Genomic DNA, 12596 nt, shown 5'->3' on the forward strand with positions numbered 1-12596 from the left:
CATCTGTGCTCAGAGACCTCGCTTCCATCCTCAGGTCCAGTCTGCAGCCTTGTTCTGGGTCACTGCAACTGACACTGTGCTCAAGAGTCTCTGAATGTTCCAGGGATTCAGCATTCAGGGATTGAGCATGGGGTCCTCACCCTGCAGAAGCGCGGCTCCTGTGCACAATCACCCGATCTGCATCTCAGCATGGCTCTCTGGCTGTGCAGATAAACCCATGCTGATCCCAGGGGGAAGAATGGAGGAGGGAAGTCCAGGAGGAAAAATGACCAAGCAGTAGCCTTAGCAAGGACCCGTGGTCTGGTATCAAAAGCTCAAACTGGAGTCTTGGCTCCTCCTGTGAGTTTTCAGGTGAAGGCCTCTGTATCTACCATGGCCTCGGCTTCCTCACCTGGAGCATCAGAGCTCACACTCCACAGATATGTACAGTGTTTTATGGCAGTGTGAAACACAGGGAGAAAAGGTGATAGTTAGGAATGATTATAAAACTCCAATCAAGTAGGGAAGGAGGCCCACTGAGAACTTTGAGAGTTCTAGGCCACCCACCATCTTACCTCAAAGCTCAAAGCAGGTGACTGAAAGTGCCGCCATACAGCCTTGTCTAAGATGGCGATCTCAGGATGGGAAAGGCCCCATCAGAGGCGTCAGGCTGACCTCCAGAGTCCAGCCCCAACTGCAGCTCCTCTGCCAGGAAGGCAGCTGTGGGGCTCAGAAGTTTTGGAGCTGCTGTGGACTTTGTCCCCTCTTGACCAGGTGCCATAGAGGCTGAGCAGGGTCAGTGGCCTCTGGTGACCTGCGGGGGGGGGTGAAGCTGGTGGGGTTCAGCCAGGAAGCAAGGCATGGAGATCCTGGCAGAGGAAGCCATGCAGGCCACTGTCTAAAAGCTGTGTGGACAGGACGCCCAGCCACAGCCCAGCAATGAGCCTGCAGTGAACATGCAGGATGCGGGGAGAGGGAGGGAGAATGGGGAGGGGGTTGTGCAGGGGTGAGGGGCTGAATCTAAGCCCAGTCTCCACGGGAAGTCCATTGTATTTCTGTGGCACAGCTTTTCTCCTTAAGACCATGGAGACACACTAGGGAGATGGTCTCTCTCTGTCTCTATCTCTCTCTTTCTCTTTCTCTCTCTTTCTCTCTTTCTCTCTTTCTCTCTGTCTCTGTCTCTGTCTCTGTCTCTGTCTCTCTGTCTCTCTGTCTCTCTGTCTCTCTGTCTCTCTCTCTCTCTCTCTCTCTCTCTCTCTCTGTCTCTCTCTGTCAGGTGGTATTGGAGTTTGAATTTAGGGCTTTGTGCTTGGAAGTCAGAGGCTTTACCATGGAAGCCAGTTCTCTAGTCTAAAGTCATTCCTCTGAGAGAGTCAATAAGGAAAGGTGATCAGACCTTAAGCACATATTTGGTATGCTGTCTGATTAATCATGCTTCCTGGAATCCAGAACTTTCAATTTCACTTTCCTTTTCTAGTGCCTGAATATATATAGCCCGAGTCTGTATTCTTGTGTCTCAGAGGCACAACTGGATGCACACAGTCAAGGACCAGCAAACCCACCAGAGGAAGATTCTGTGGTGAGTTGGGCATGACTGCTCTCCCCATCCAATTCCTCACCATCTCCAAAATGGCTCTCCATTTTATAGATAAGCTCAGAGAAGTCAGGCAGTCAGCCCCAGGTCACACTGTGGGGCAATAGCAAAGTCCAGATCCACCCACAGGGTGTGTCTGCCTGCTCCTCCCTCCCCATGGTTTCTTAAACAGAGCATCAGCAGGAACTGCTCAGGTGAGTTCACAAAGGTCCCCAGGATGAGAGGGCTGCAGGTGAGCTGGCACATGGCCAGCAGGCCTGAAAGGAAAGGTGACTGCTGTGGTGCTGCCATTTTGGAAAATGGAGGACACAGAGGAGGTAGAGAAGATCAGGGGACCCAGCACCTAGTAGTCCTGGTGTTCTGGCCACCCTGGAGCTGGCGGTGGGTGCTGCTGTTAAGCCCTGAGGGAGGTGAACATTTGCTTATGAGAATCAAGGAACCCAGAGGTTTTCCACTCAATCTGCCCTTGAACATGGAGACTGTGCCAGAACCTGTGGGGAGACTGAGGCCCCAGGAAGGGACTGGCTTGCCCAGAGTCCTGGGAAGGAGGCAGAGGGGGCAGATGGCCTGGCTCTGCCTGTGGGAGATGGAGGAAGAGGATGGGGCATCCGTGTGTCCAGATGCCAAGGTGACCAGGTCTGGGGACCGCATGCCCAGCACCATCCTGGTTCGCAGTCTTACAATCGAAGGCCTGACTCTGGCTCTGTGCAGCGGACCCCTGAGTGTGTGGAGGCAGAGGAAAAATCCTAGAAACTTCTGGATTTTTCCCCCTAGTCCTGGGGCTTGAATTCAGGGCCTGGGATCTATCCCTGAGCCTCTGTGCTGCAGGCTAGCACTCTACCACTTGAGCCACGGCACCACTTCCTGCTTTTTCTGTGTATGTGGTTCTTTGGAATCAAACGTAGGGTTTCATGCATGCTAGGCGAGCACTCTACCACTAAGCCACCTTCCCAGCCCTGGACCTTCTGGATGTTTATACTAACATATTTTGCTTCAATTCAGAGTCAGAGGCCGGTGCTCAACTCCACGCCGCTCTGCAGAGCTGTGTCTCACTAGGGAAGTCACTTCCCATCTTGAGTCGCTTTGTGTCTTTACTGGTGGATGGAGTGAGGATCCTGCCATGTTTGGTCCATCTCTGGGGTGGTGGGAGGTGGGGAGTGGCAGTTCCAGTAAGCAGGGGAGTGGGGGGAGAGGTAGGAAGGATGGGGGCTGGGCTGAGCTCTGGCCCTGGTGTTAGCCTGGGCACTGGGGGGAAGGCTTTTTCCTAGCTAAAACCCTCATCAGACTAGCTGGATCCTATGGTCTGGGAAATGTTCTCTTGTGCTTTGTCTCTTTTCTTCTCACATGAAAAGGGTCAGGGCTGCAGGATGGACTTGGGCCAAGCCCTGTCTCAGCACCGTGGAGAAGTCGGGCGCCTCCCCTAGGAACTTACACACACATGCAAAACACGCCCACCTAGATCTACACTGAAGAGGCCAGAGCACAGGCTGCCCAACACAGGACTTGTGTCAGAACCACCCGGTGCGGGTTCAGCCTTGTGCACCTGGGGGAGGTGGGCATTGTGCTCCTTCCCTCCACACTGCAAGGAACCCCAGGTCCTCTTCTCTGTCTGTGTGGTCACTTCAGGTGGGGCAAGGAAGAGGCCTGTGTGACAGCCACACCCAGTCCATACTAGCTACTGTCATGGCTTCCCATGCATGTTCCCTGCCCCAGGTGTCTGCTGGCCATTCCTCCACCCTTCCTTCTGTGCAGATTCTGTCTTTCTCCATGCTGTGTCCTCATCCATTGTCTCTAGGAGGACAGGAGGCCTCTGCCTTGGCTGTGCTCAGGGCAGAAGGAGCTGGAACAAGATGACTAACTTTCTATCCATAGCCACGGAGCACAGGGGAAGAGGGCCAGGGTGGGTTGTGTCCTGGTACCCTGGAGGGAAGCCAAGGAGACTGGCCCCTGCTGCCACCTTGTCTGGAGCTTCCTCAGTCCATCCACACTGTGTTTTCTCCTTCTGCAGCTTGGAAAACAACCATGAGTTTGAGAAGTTTTTTCAGAGTCACCTCAGCTGGCGTGAAGCATCTGGCCACCTCCCCAGGTAATCATGGTCCTCTTCTCTGTCTGCCTCCTACTGGAGGCCTGGCCCTGAGGGGCAGCTCCAATCAGCCGGAACCAGGTCCCTGAGCCAAGGCTCAGCAGTGCCACGCCCACCCCCACGGCTGTCCCAGAGCCTCCGCCCTCCGCAGGACGCTGCTCTCTGCACCACCAGATCACTCCACAGCACGCACGCGTGATCCTCACATCATCCAGCCCCTCAGGGCTCGGGGAGCGTTCCAATGCAGACTGCACAGCATGTGAAGTGTCCCTTCAGCGATGTCAAAACTGATGTCCAGCTGTCCATTCCTGCACAGGGTCTCCTGCTTCTTCCAGAGACCAGCGTGAGACCATGGCTTTCTGCCTGAGTCCCAGCGGAGCGCAGGCCTGCACCACTAGGCCTCATGTGTTTGTTGAGATGAGGTCTGGCTGATTTTCTTGCTCAGGCTGACCTCACACTGTGATTCTGTCTCAGACTCCAAAGCAGCTGGGTTACAGACGTGTGCCACCAGGCTCAGCTTTGATTCGTCTTAATTCCTGCACTTCCTTAAGGGACCTGTGTCCACACACAGTCACTGGGGTTAGGACTTTTCCTGTGAACTGGAGGGCGGGGCTCAGTTCCATGCATAGTCTCCCATGGGACAGGTCCACACAGGGTGACTTCCTACACCCCTGAACTCCACCCTGTCCTCTGACCTTCTCTTTATCCTCCTCAAATAGATGCCAGACAATTCATTGGGAATGTCACTGATTTTCTTGTGGACCAACTGGGCCCTGAGCATGCCAGCCTCCTGGTGACTGAAGACCAAATCTGGGAGGTGTTTGTGGCTGCAGCTGGACTGTCCAGGTGACCTGCAGTAGGACTTCCCTCTTCTCCCCCTTGTCTTCTCCCCACCCCCTCCCTATCTCCCCTATCCCACTCTCCCCTACCCGCACCCATTGCATGGTGTCCAGCTCCTCCGTGTGGCCCTCCTCCCCCAGGTTACTGGCCCAGAGGCCAGTCATCTCTGGAGACTCGCCGTGGGGCACAGGCATAGCTGTGCTTTATCATCAAGTTCCCAGGCGCATCTCCAGCCAGTCAGGATGACAACCCAGATTCCATCATGAGGCTTAATCACACCCTGCCTCCTGTCTACCCTGCAGCCTCCCTCCCTCCCAGAGCTCAGAGCCTTTACTCTCTAGTGCCTCTAGAGGTCAGAAATGATGCCAAAGCACCCACCCCACATCACCCTTACACTGCCAGGGCCTGGCATTCTTTACCCAGAATCAGTGAGGCCAAATGGGTTCTGGTTATTTTCTTTTGGATTTTGACACATGTACAGATATGTAATGAAATAGCTCGGGGATAGGGTCTGCACTTGATGTGAAATTCATAACAGATTTATTTTTTATACATGACACACCACCTGCAGGTGATTCCATAGGCTATTTTATGACAATCTCTCTGCTCAGGTCAGGTGTAGGACTTGCCATGTCTGGCTCCATGGTAGTGATGAGAGGATTTCAGATTTGGGGTCAGGAGATGGCAGCCCATCCCAGTTTCTGGAGAAGAGGATGTAGGTGATCAGCAGTAATAACAGGCCCTCAGCACACATTCAGGACTGAGCTGGGGTAAGACAAAGTTTGTACAGGGTCTCACCTGAATCAAAAACAAAAGGCTCATGGACCGGAGCTTGCACAGTTCATGTGGGAGAGGATTTGACCTGCAAGGCCTGAGTCCAATCCCCAGAACTCAAAAGTTATGGGTTCACCATTGGAGGCATTTTGGAATTGGAGATTTTGAATCAGAAATGTTCCACCTGTATGGCCTTGTAGCCAAAGTCTGCAGGCTAACACAGCCACTCCTGGCTGGCAGGACTTCCCAGGAGTCTGCAGATCCTTTTCCAGACACTGAGCAGCCAGGGAAGGCTTTGGTAAGGCTGGTGGTTTAACACACTGGTCTTCTAGCATGTAAGGCTCTTTGTTCAATGTCAGAGCCTCCTACTGGCAGAGGCCTTGGCTGTCAAGCATTTATCTTGAGAGGGAGGTTTCTCTCAAATGCCCTTCATGAAAGAATATCCTAAGTTGCCTTTTACTCTTTGACCCTTATTGAGTATAGACCACAGAGCATCTGGGACCTACTAAACTCGTTCATCTTTGAAAGAGCAATACTGAATATCTGTTTCATCCTAGTAAGCCTTGTTTCAGTCTAGTGAAAGCATTGTGACTTGTGCAGGAAAGAAGTTACAGAATCCATTTTGCAGCAAAACAAACTGATGCTCTCCATCCTGTGACATTGACTTTTGCAGGGAGGAGGCAGGGGCTCTGAGAGAGGGTCTGAAGAATGTTACAGCAGACATGATCTGGAAAGACCAGCAGGATAGGAAGATCTTCTTGCAGAAGTTTCCTCAGATGAAAACAGAGGTTGAGGGGCACATCAGGAGGCTCCGGGCCCTGGCAGATGAGGTCAGCAAGGTGCACAAGGACTGCACCATCTCCCACGTGGTGGCCGACTCCACTGGTGTTGCCTCTGGGCTCATGGCCCTCGGTGGTCTTCTTCTGGCACCTTTCACAGGAGGACTCAGTATGGCACTCGTGGCAGGTGGGATCGGGCTGGGAACAGCATCTTCTGTGACCAGTGCTGCCACCAGCATTGTAGATGGGAGTAAAATGTCTTCAGCCAAAGATGAAGCCATGAAGCTGTTGTCCACAAGCATGGGTAGATTAAAGGAATTATCAGGGATGTGTGTTAGGTTTGCACTTAAAGGTTCATTGGCAATGGATGAGTTCATCCAGTGCCTGAGAGAGCTGGGGCCATATGTCTCTACCTTAAGAGGGTCCAGAACCAACCCTCATCTACCACATGAGTTGGAGGGCCGATTGAACAGGGTGGGATCTTCAAATGCCTTTGAGAATGTGGAGAGAGCCTTTCAGGGCACTGCACGGTCAATGAGCAGAATAACCCGAGTCTTGGGGGGAGTCTCCACAGGGATCTTACTTGGGTTAGATGTGACCAGTCTTGTGCAAGATTCACAGCATTTATCTCAGGGGGCAGAGTCAGAGTTGGCCACAGAGCTGCGCCGGGTAGCTCAGGAGCTGGAGAACAAGTTGATGTTGCTTGTCAGGGTCTACAAGGCTCAGTAGGAGATGCCACCTTCCTAAGCCCTGTCACCACAGAGCCACACCCAGGGAGACTTCCTTCACCTTGGTGCCCCAGCCTTTGTGTGCTCCACAAACCTTCACACAACCTCCTTGGGGGATTCCTGAGACGTAGCATCTGGCTATTTCTATGCCTCCAAACTCCATTCTAAAATGCTCTGCTGGACTTTCTCTTTGCAACTCTCATGAAAACACAGACTGCCTTTACCCTATCTGTGTACTGTGGGGCTCTGGGGGCCTCAGGGGCATGATTGCAATCAATAAACTCATCATATGCTACCAGTTGTTGGATGCACGTAAACTTCTCCATGCTGGGTTCTGGGAAGGCATAGCTGGGTAACCTTTAGGAGTTAGCAATCTCTAGAGCAGAACTATTCTTTGTCTATCACTGGGACTCTGCCCAACAGCTCCCTATTCAAGTTAACTGCCGCCATAGCTGTGTTAAAGCAGCCTTTCCTACACTTGTGGGAAATAGGTGAAGTTCCACTATGCTCAAAGTTGAATGCCCCTCTGGACTCGGGTGGGAAAATCTTACCCAATAATCCTGGTACTGTGACTGTAATGATGGAGGATGAACATCCAGAATTCCTCATCCACACCCCCACAGCTTCCAACTATGGCGGTGGGGTTCTCTTCTACTCCTGACCTCATCTGTCACCTTCCACAGGCAGAAGTCAGGAAGAAGGGCACAGAAGCTGGGCAGCCTCCAGCCCCACCAAAACTCAGAAGATGCTCCTGTGACCAAGAAGGAGGAGGAGAGGTTGGAAGTGTGGTTCAGGTGGTAGAGCACCAGCTAATGAGCAAAAATATCAGATAGCAAGTTTGGTCTTGGACAAAAAGAGAGAAAGGATGAGGATAATAGAAAGAAGTACAACAGTAGCTGTTTAGAAACTTCTAGTTTTGTTGTTTTACTGCATTGAAAAAAAATTTAAGTGCACAAAAGTACAGACTTAGGCTCTCAATCTTTCCTAGGTCACCAATACAGAAAATCCATGGCAGCATTTGGGGGAACAGCACAAATTGGCCGGTGTTTATTCTTTAAGCATTATAAACCAAGCGCAGCCCGTGGCGGTCATCTCTCAGATCTCTTTCCCCTGCAGCAGAGTTTAAACCTTTAACCAGAAGCCAAGTCCTTGAGGTTTCCCAGCACCTTGCTAGGCCATCAGAGCTCCCAGGCCAGGCCGCACCATCTTTCTTTCTCTGAATGTCCTTCCGCTCACACGTGGAAAGACAATGGTGTGACATCGGCACAGATGCGACTCCATACTTTTCATTCTTCAGTGGTGCTTCCTGAGCATCTCCCCAAGAGCCTTCCATCTCAAGGACCCAGAGCCGAGGACAAAGAGATCCCTTTGACTTTGGGTTCACAACCATGGCCTGGCTTCAAGACTTGGGATTATTTGGGGAAAGAAAAGTTGAGCCTAGAGAAGAAGAGGTCTCTAATGCCACCAATGAAAGAAGGCCAGCAGGAAAGCTAATGCTGACAGCTCAATGAAGACAGTGCGGAGCGGAGCCTATGCTGGCTCCACAGTGGCTGGAACATCCAGGGGCTTAGATATGGCTGCAGGATGGTCCCCCGGGATGCACTGGAAGCTTAGTCTGTCCTGCTCCATTGGTTTCCAGAACCTATACAATTCATGTCATGGTTTGGGGAGAAGCAAGGTAGTGTTTCTGGGGTGTTTTTAGCTAACCCCTCTTCTGCTCCTGCCTTGGAGACCAGTCATTTATTCCTCCCTGCTTCAGGCCTCGCACACACATCCTTTGTTACCGCTGATGTCGAAGCAGCTGCTTTGCTGGCTGCAGCCTCTGAAGGTCCCCGGGGCCCGCAGATGCTCAGCGCTAAGGTGGATACCTGTGCCAACAGTGCTGCCTTACCTTCCTTCCCAGATGAGGCTGCTGGCAATGAGCAAGGTTTCCAGATCTCCTCCTGCAGTCCCCACTGGGGGATCCAGCACACATTTGGACCTGGGACCTGGGAGTGACTGGCGCTGAAGACAAATTATTTTCTATTCTGCCTCCAACTGGTCTGTGTCCACATTCTGTTCCTGTCTCCTTCTGGCCTCCCCAATCACAGGCCGTTCTTAGGCTGCTTGGAACAGCTTGGGCCATTTTCTGCTCCAATCTCTTTCGGTCCTTAGTGGACCTTCAAGTCCTAGCTTGAATGTCTCTTCTGCAGAGAGTTTTCTCACCCTTTTTCCTTTTCTTTCTTTCTTTCTTTCTTTCTTTCTTTCTTTCTTTCTTTCTTTCTTTCTTTCTTTCTTTCTTTCTTTCTTTCTTTCTTCCTTCCTTCCTTCCTTTCTTCCTTCCTTCCTTCCTTTCTTTCTTTCTTTCCTTCTTTCCTTCTTTCTTTTTTTTGTCGTTTGTGAGGCTTGAACTGGAGGCCTGGGTGCTGTCCCTGAGCTTTTTTGCTCATGGTTAGTACCCTACCACTTGAGCCACAGTTCCACTTCTGGCTTTTTGGTGGTCAACTGGAGATAAGAGTGTCACAGACTCTCTTGCCCAGACTGGGTTCAAGCCAAGCCTTCAAGGAGCAAAAAGACGTGACACCCATGTTCCTACAAGACCCCAGTCTCTTCTCAGAAAGAACATGAATATTTCTCCCTCCTATTAGCCCATATTTCTCCCCATTATTCCTGTTCAATATCTGATTCCTTGGCCCTTGTGGGGTTGAGACATTGATTTCCTTCTCCACTCTTTGACTTTTGAATAAAGCCCTTCATTCCCAAAATACTCTTGTCGCGGATGCTGGATTTTCCAGGAAAAGAACTTGTTAACTGGATTCAGTAACATAGTGACCATGTGACCCAGTCCTGACCAATGAAAGACAAGGGCACTATGCCAATGGGTTTCTAGGGGCTTTTGCTATTCAAGACAGGTGTGACAGGAGAGTTGTTTCTCCTTGTTTCTTGCTTTGAAGGAGGCATGAATCCAGAGACAGAGTGACATTTTGAGATTCTGAGACATGAGGACCATGAGCCAACTCGGAGAGGAAGGAGGGTGGACAGACAGAAAGAGCAGGGGTCCAGGGTAACTCCATATATGGGTTAAAGGACTTCACCCCAGATCTATCCTTCCTTGTCACCCTTGGTCTCACTCTGAGCTACTCCTTCCTTCCTTCCCTCCCTCCTTCCTTCCTTCCTTCCTTCCCTCCTTCTTTCCTCCCTCCCTCCTTCCCTTCTCCTTCCTTCCTTTTGTCCTTCCTCCCTCCCTCCTTCTCTTCTCCTTCCTTCCTTCTTTCCTTCCTCCCTCCCTACATCAATCTTTCTTTCTTTCTTTCCTTTGTTTACTAGATTGAAAAAAAGGGAAAAAGGAAGTAAAGAATAGTTTTAAAAAAAGGAATGAAGGAAGGAATAGTTGGAGGGAGCAAGCTTCCTAAAAAGAAGAGAAGCTCTGATTGGGCGTCCCCTGAGTTTTTCTTGGACTTCCTCTGGGGCTGATGTGGGTTGGGGCTCCTTCTTGCTTGACTTACACAGTGTGAGCTGCTGGGATGACATCTGGGCCCTCAATTCCTGAAAGGCTGTCAGTGGAGAGAAGAGGGTGTGTGCTGGCTCCTATCCCAAACGGCTCCTGTCTGTCTCTGCTCATGGCCAAATACACAGCTTGTATATGGAACTTCTCTTCCCACTTGGGGCCTGAGCTCTGCAGGTGCAGCAGAGCAGAGGCTCTCAGACTGTGCCTGAGTTATAACCAGAGCCATCATCCAGGCTATGTTCATCATCCTATCGACCTACACACCCAGTGCTGTGGGACACTACCTCAACCTGACCTTTCTTGCTGACCAATTCAGAGGAGCAGATCATGGAGATGGGTTCTTTCCAATGGGTGTGATAGTAGCAGAGTAGTGCCAACAATAGGATATTAAGTACAAGACTTGAACTGGAATTTCATTGTGAAGAGTGGTATCCAACCCCAACCACAGAGGGAAATGCAGATTAGGCTGCACTGCAGCCTACTGGCACCACAGCCGCAGGCCTGGCTCACTGGGAGAGCACATGCGCCACTGCAGGATGCGGCCTGGCAGCTGAGGGGAACGGACTGATGGAACTTAGTTTAGTCTTGAATTCACTGCTGTGACCATCTTCAGTCGACATCGACCGATGGAGAGCAGATGACTGCGCCCAGAGTGAGCTCTGCACTCCTTAGGAGATGCTGGTCACCTCCTTGTCCTCGCTAAGAGTCAGTCTGAGGGACTTGGCCAGGTGTGGAAAAGAAGAAGATGGGGAAGCAGGATAGGAGGGAAGGATGCTGAGCCTCCATCTTCCACCAGGTGCTGCTGCTCTCTTCTAGAACCTTCCAAAGCAGTTTCAGGGCTGCTTTCCTATGGATTAGGATCCCCTAGTCAGGAAATCAACATGGCCCAGGATCAGAGACTTTGGTCAAGACCCAATATGGAGCTGCAGACATCCTTGTGATTTGCGATGTAGGTAGGCTGAGCTGTTCTAGAACAAGCCATCTGATCTCCTGGGGGACCATCTGTGCTGGCATCTGTGCTCAGAGACCTCGCTTCCATCCTCAGGTCCAGTCTGCAGCCCTGTTCCCTGGGTCGCTGCCCCTGACACTGTGCTCAAGAGTCTCTGAATGTTCCAGGGATTCAGCATTCAGGGATTGAGCACGGGGTCCTTACCCTGCAGAAGCGCAGCTCCTGTGTACAATCACCCGATCTGCATCTCAGCATGGCTCTCTGGCTGTGCAGATGAACCCATGCTGATCCCAGGGGGAAGAATGGAGGAGGGAAGTCCAGGAGGAAAAATGACCAAGCAGTAGCCTTAGCAAAGACCCGTGGTCTGGTATCAAAGCTCAAACTGGAGACTTGGCTCCTCCTGTGAGTTTTCAGGTGAAGGCCTCTGTCCCTACCGTGGCCTCGGCTTCCTCACCTGGAGCATCAGAGCTCACACTCCACAGATATGTACAGTGTGTTATGGCAGTGTGGAACACAGGGAGAAAAGGTGATAGTTAGGAATGATTATAAAACTCCAGTCAAGTAGGGAAGGAGGCCCACTGAGAACTTTGAGAGTTCTAGGCCACCCGCCATCTTACCTCAAAGCTCCAAGCAGGTGACTGAAAGTGCCGCCATACAGCCTTGTCTAAGATGGCGATCTCAGGATGGGAAAGGCCCCATCAGAGGCGTCAGGCTGACCTCTGGAGTCCAGCCCCAACTGCAGCTCCTCTGCCAGGAAGGCAGCTGTGGGGCTCAGAAGTTTTGGAGCTGCTGTGGACTTTGTCTCCTCTTGACCAGGTGCCATAGAGGCTGAGCAGGGTCAGTGGCCTCTGGTGACCTGGGGGGGGGGTGGGTAGGGGTGAAGGTGGTGGGGTTCAGCCAGGAAGCAAGGCATGATGTTTCCAGGTGGCAGGACCTGGAGATCCTGGCAGAGGAAGCCATGCAGGCCACTGTCTAAAAGCTGTGTGGACAGGACGCCCAGCCACAGCCCAGCAATGAGCCTGCAGTGAACATGCAGGAGATGCGGGGAGAGGGGGGGAGAATGGGGAGGGGGTTGTGCAGGGGTGAGGGGCTGAATCTAAGCCCAGTCCCCGCAGGGAAGTCCATTGTATTTCTGTGGCACAGCTTTTCTCCTTAAGACCATGGAGACACACTAGGGAGATGGTCTCTCTCTGTCTCTCTCTCTCTCTGTCTCATTGTCTCTCTGTCTCTGTCTCTGTCTCTCTCTCCCTGTCTCTCTCTGACAGGTGGTATTGGAGTTTGACTTTAGGGCTTTGTGCTTGCAAGTCAGAGGCTTTACCATGGAAGCCAGTTCTCTAGTCTAAAGTCATTCCTCTGAGAGAGTCAATAAGGAAAGGCGATCAG

At 51.7% G+C, this 12596-nt stretch overlaps 1 protein-coding gene across 1 annotated transcript; it reads left to right on the top strand.

The window, feature by feature from the left end:
* The first annotated feature begins 1477 nt into the window (after positions 1-1477).
* LOC138811693 (apolipoprotein L3-like) lies at positions 1478-7079 on the top strand. The gene is made up of 4 exons (XM_069999422.1): positions 1478-1558; positions 3582-3659; positions 4376-4502; positions 5944-7079. The coding sequence occupies exons 2-4, from the start codon at positions 3596-3598 to the stop codon at positions 6776-6778; spliced, it is 1026 nt and encodes a 341-aa protein (XP_069855523.1). The 5' UTR covers positions 1478-1558; positions 3582-3595; the 3' UTR covers positions 6779-7079.
* Positions 7080-12596: the final 5517 nt, after the last annotated feature.

The sequence above is a fragment of the Dipodomys merriami genome, unplaced genomic scaffold (assembly GCF_024711535.1).
Source record: "Dipodomys merriami isolate MVZ:Mamm:240054 unplaced genomic scaffold, mDipMer1.0.p SCAF_55, whole genome shotgun sequence".
In the NCBI taxonomy this organism is placed as follows: domain Eukaryota; kingdom Metazoa; phylum Chordata; class Mammalia; order Rodentia; family Heteromyidae; genus Dipodomys; species Dipodomys merriami.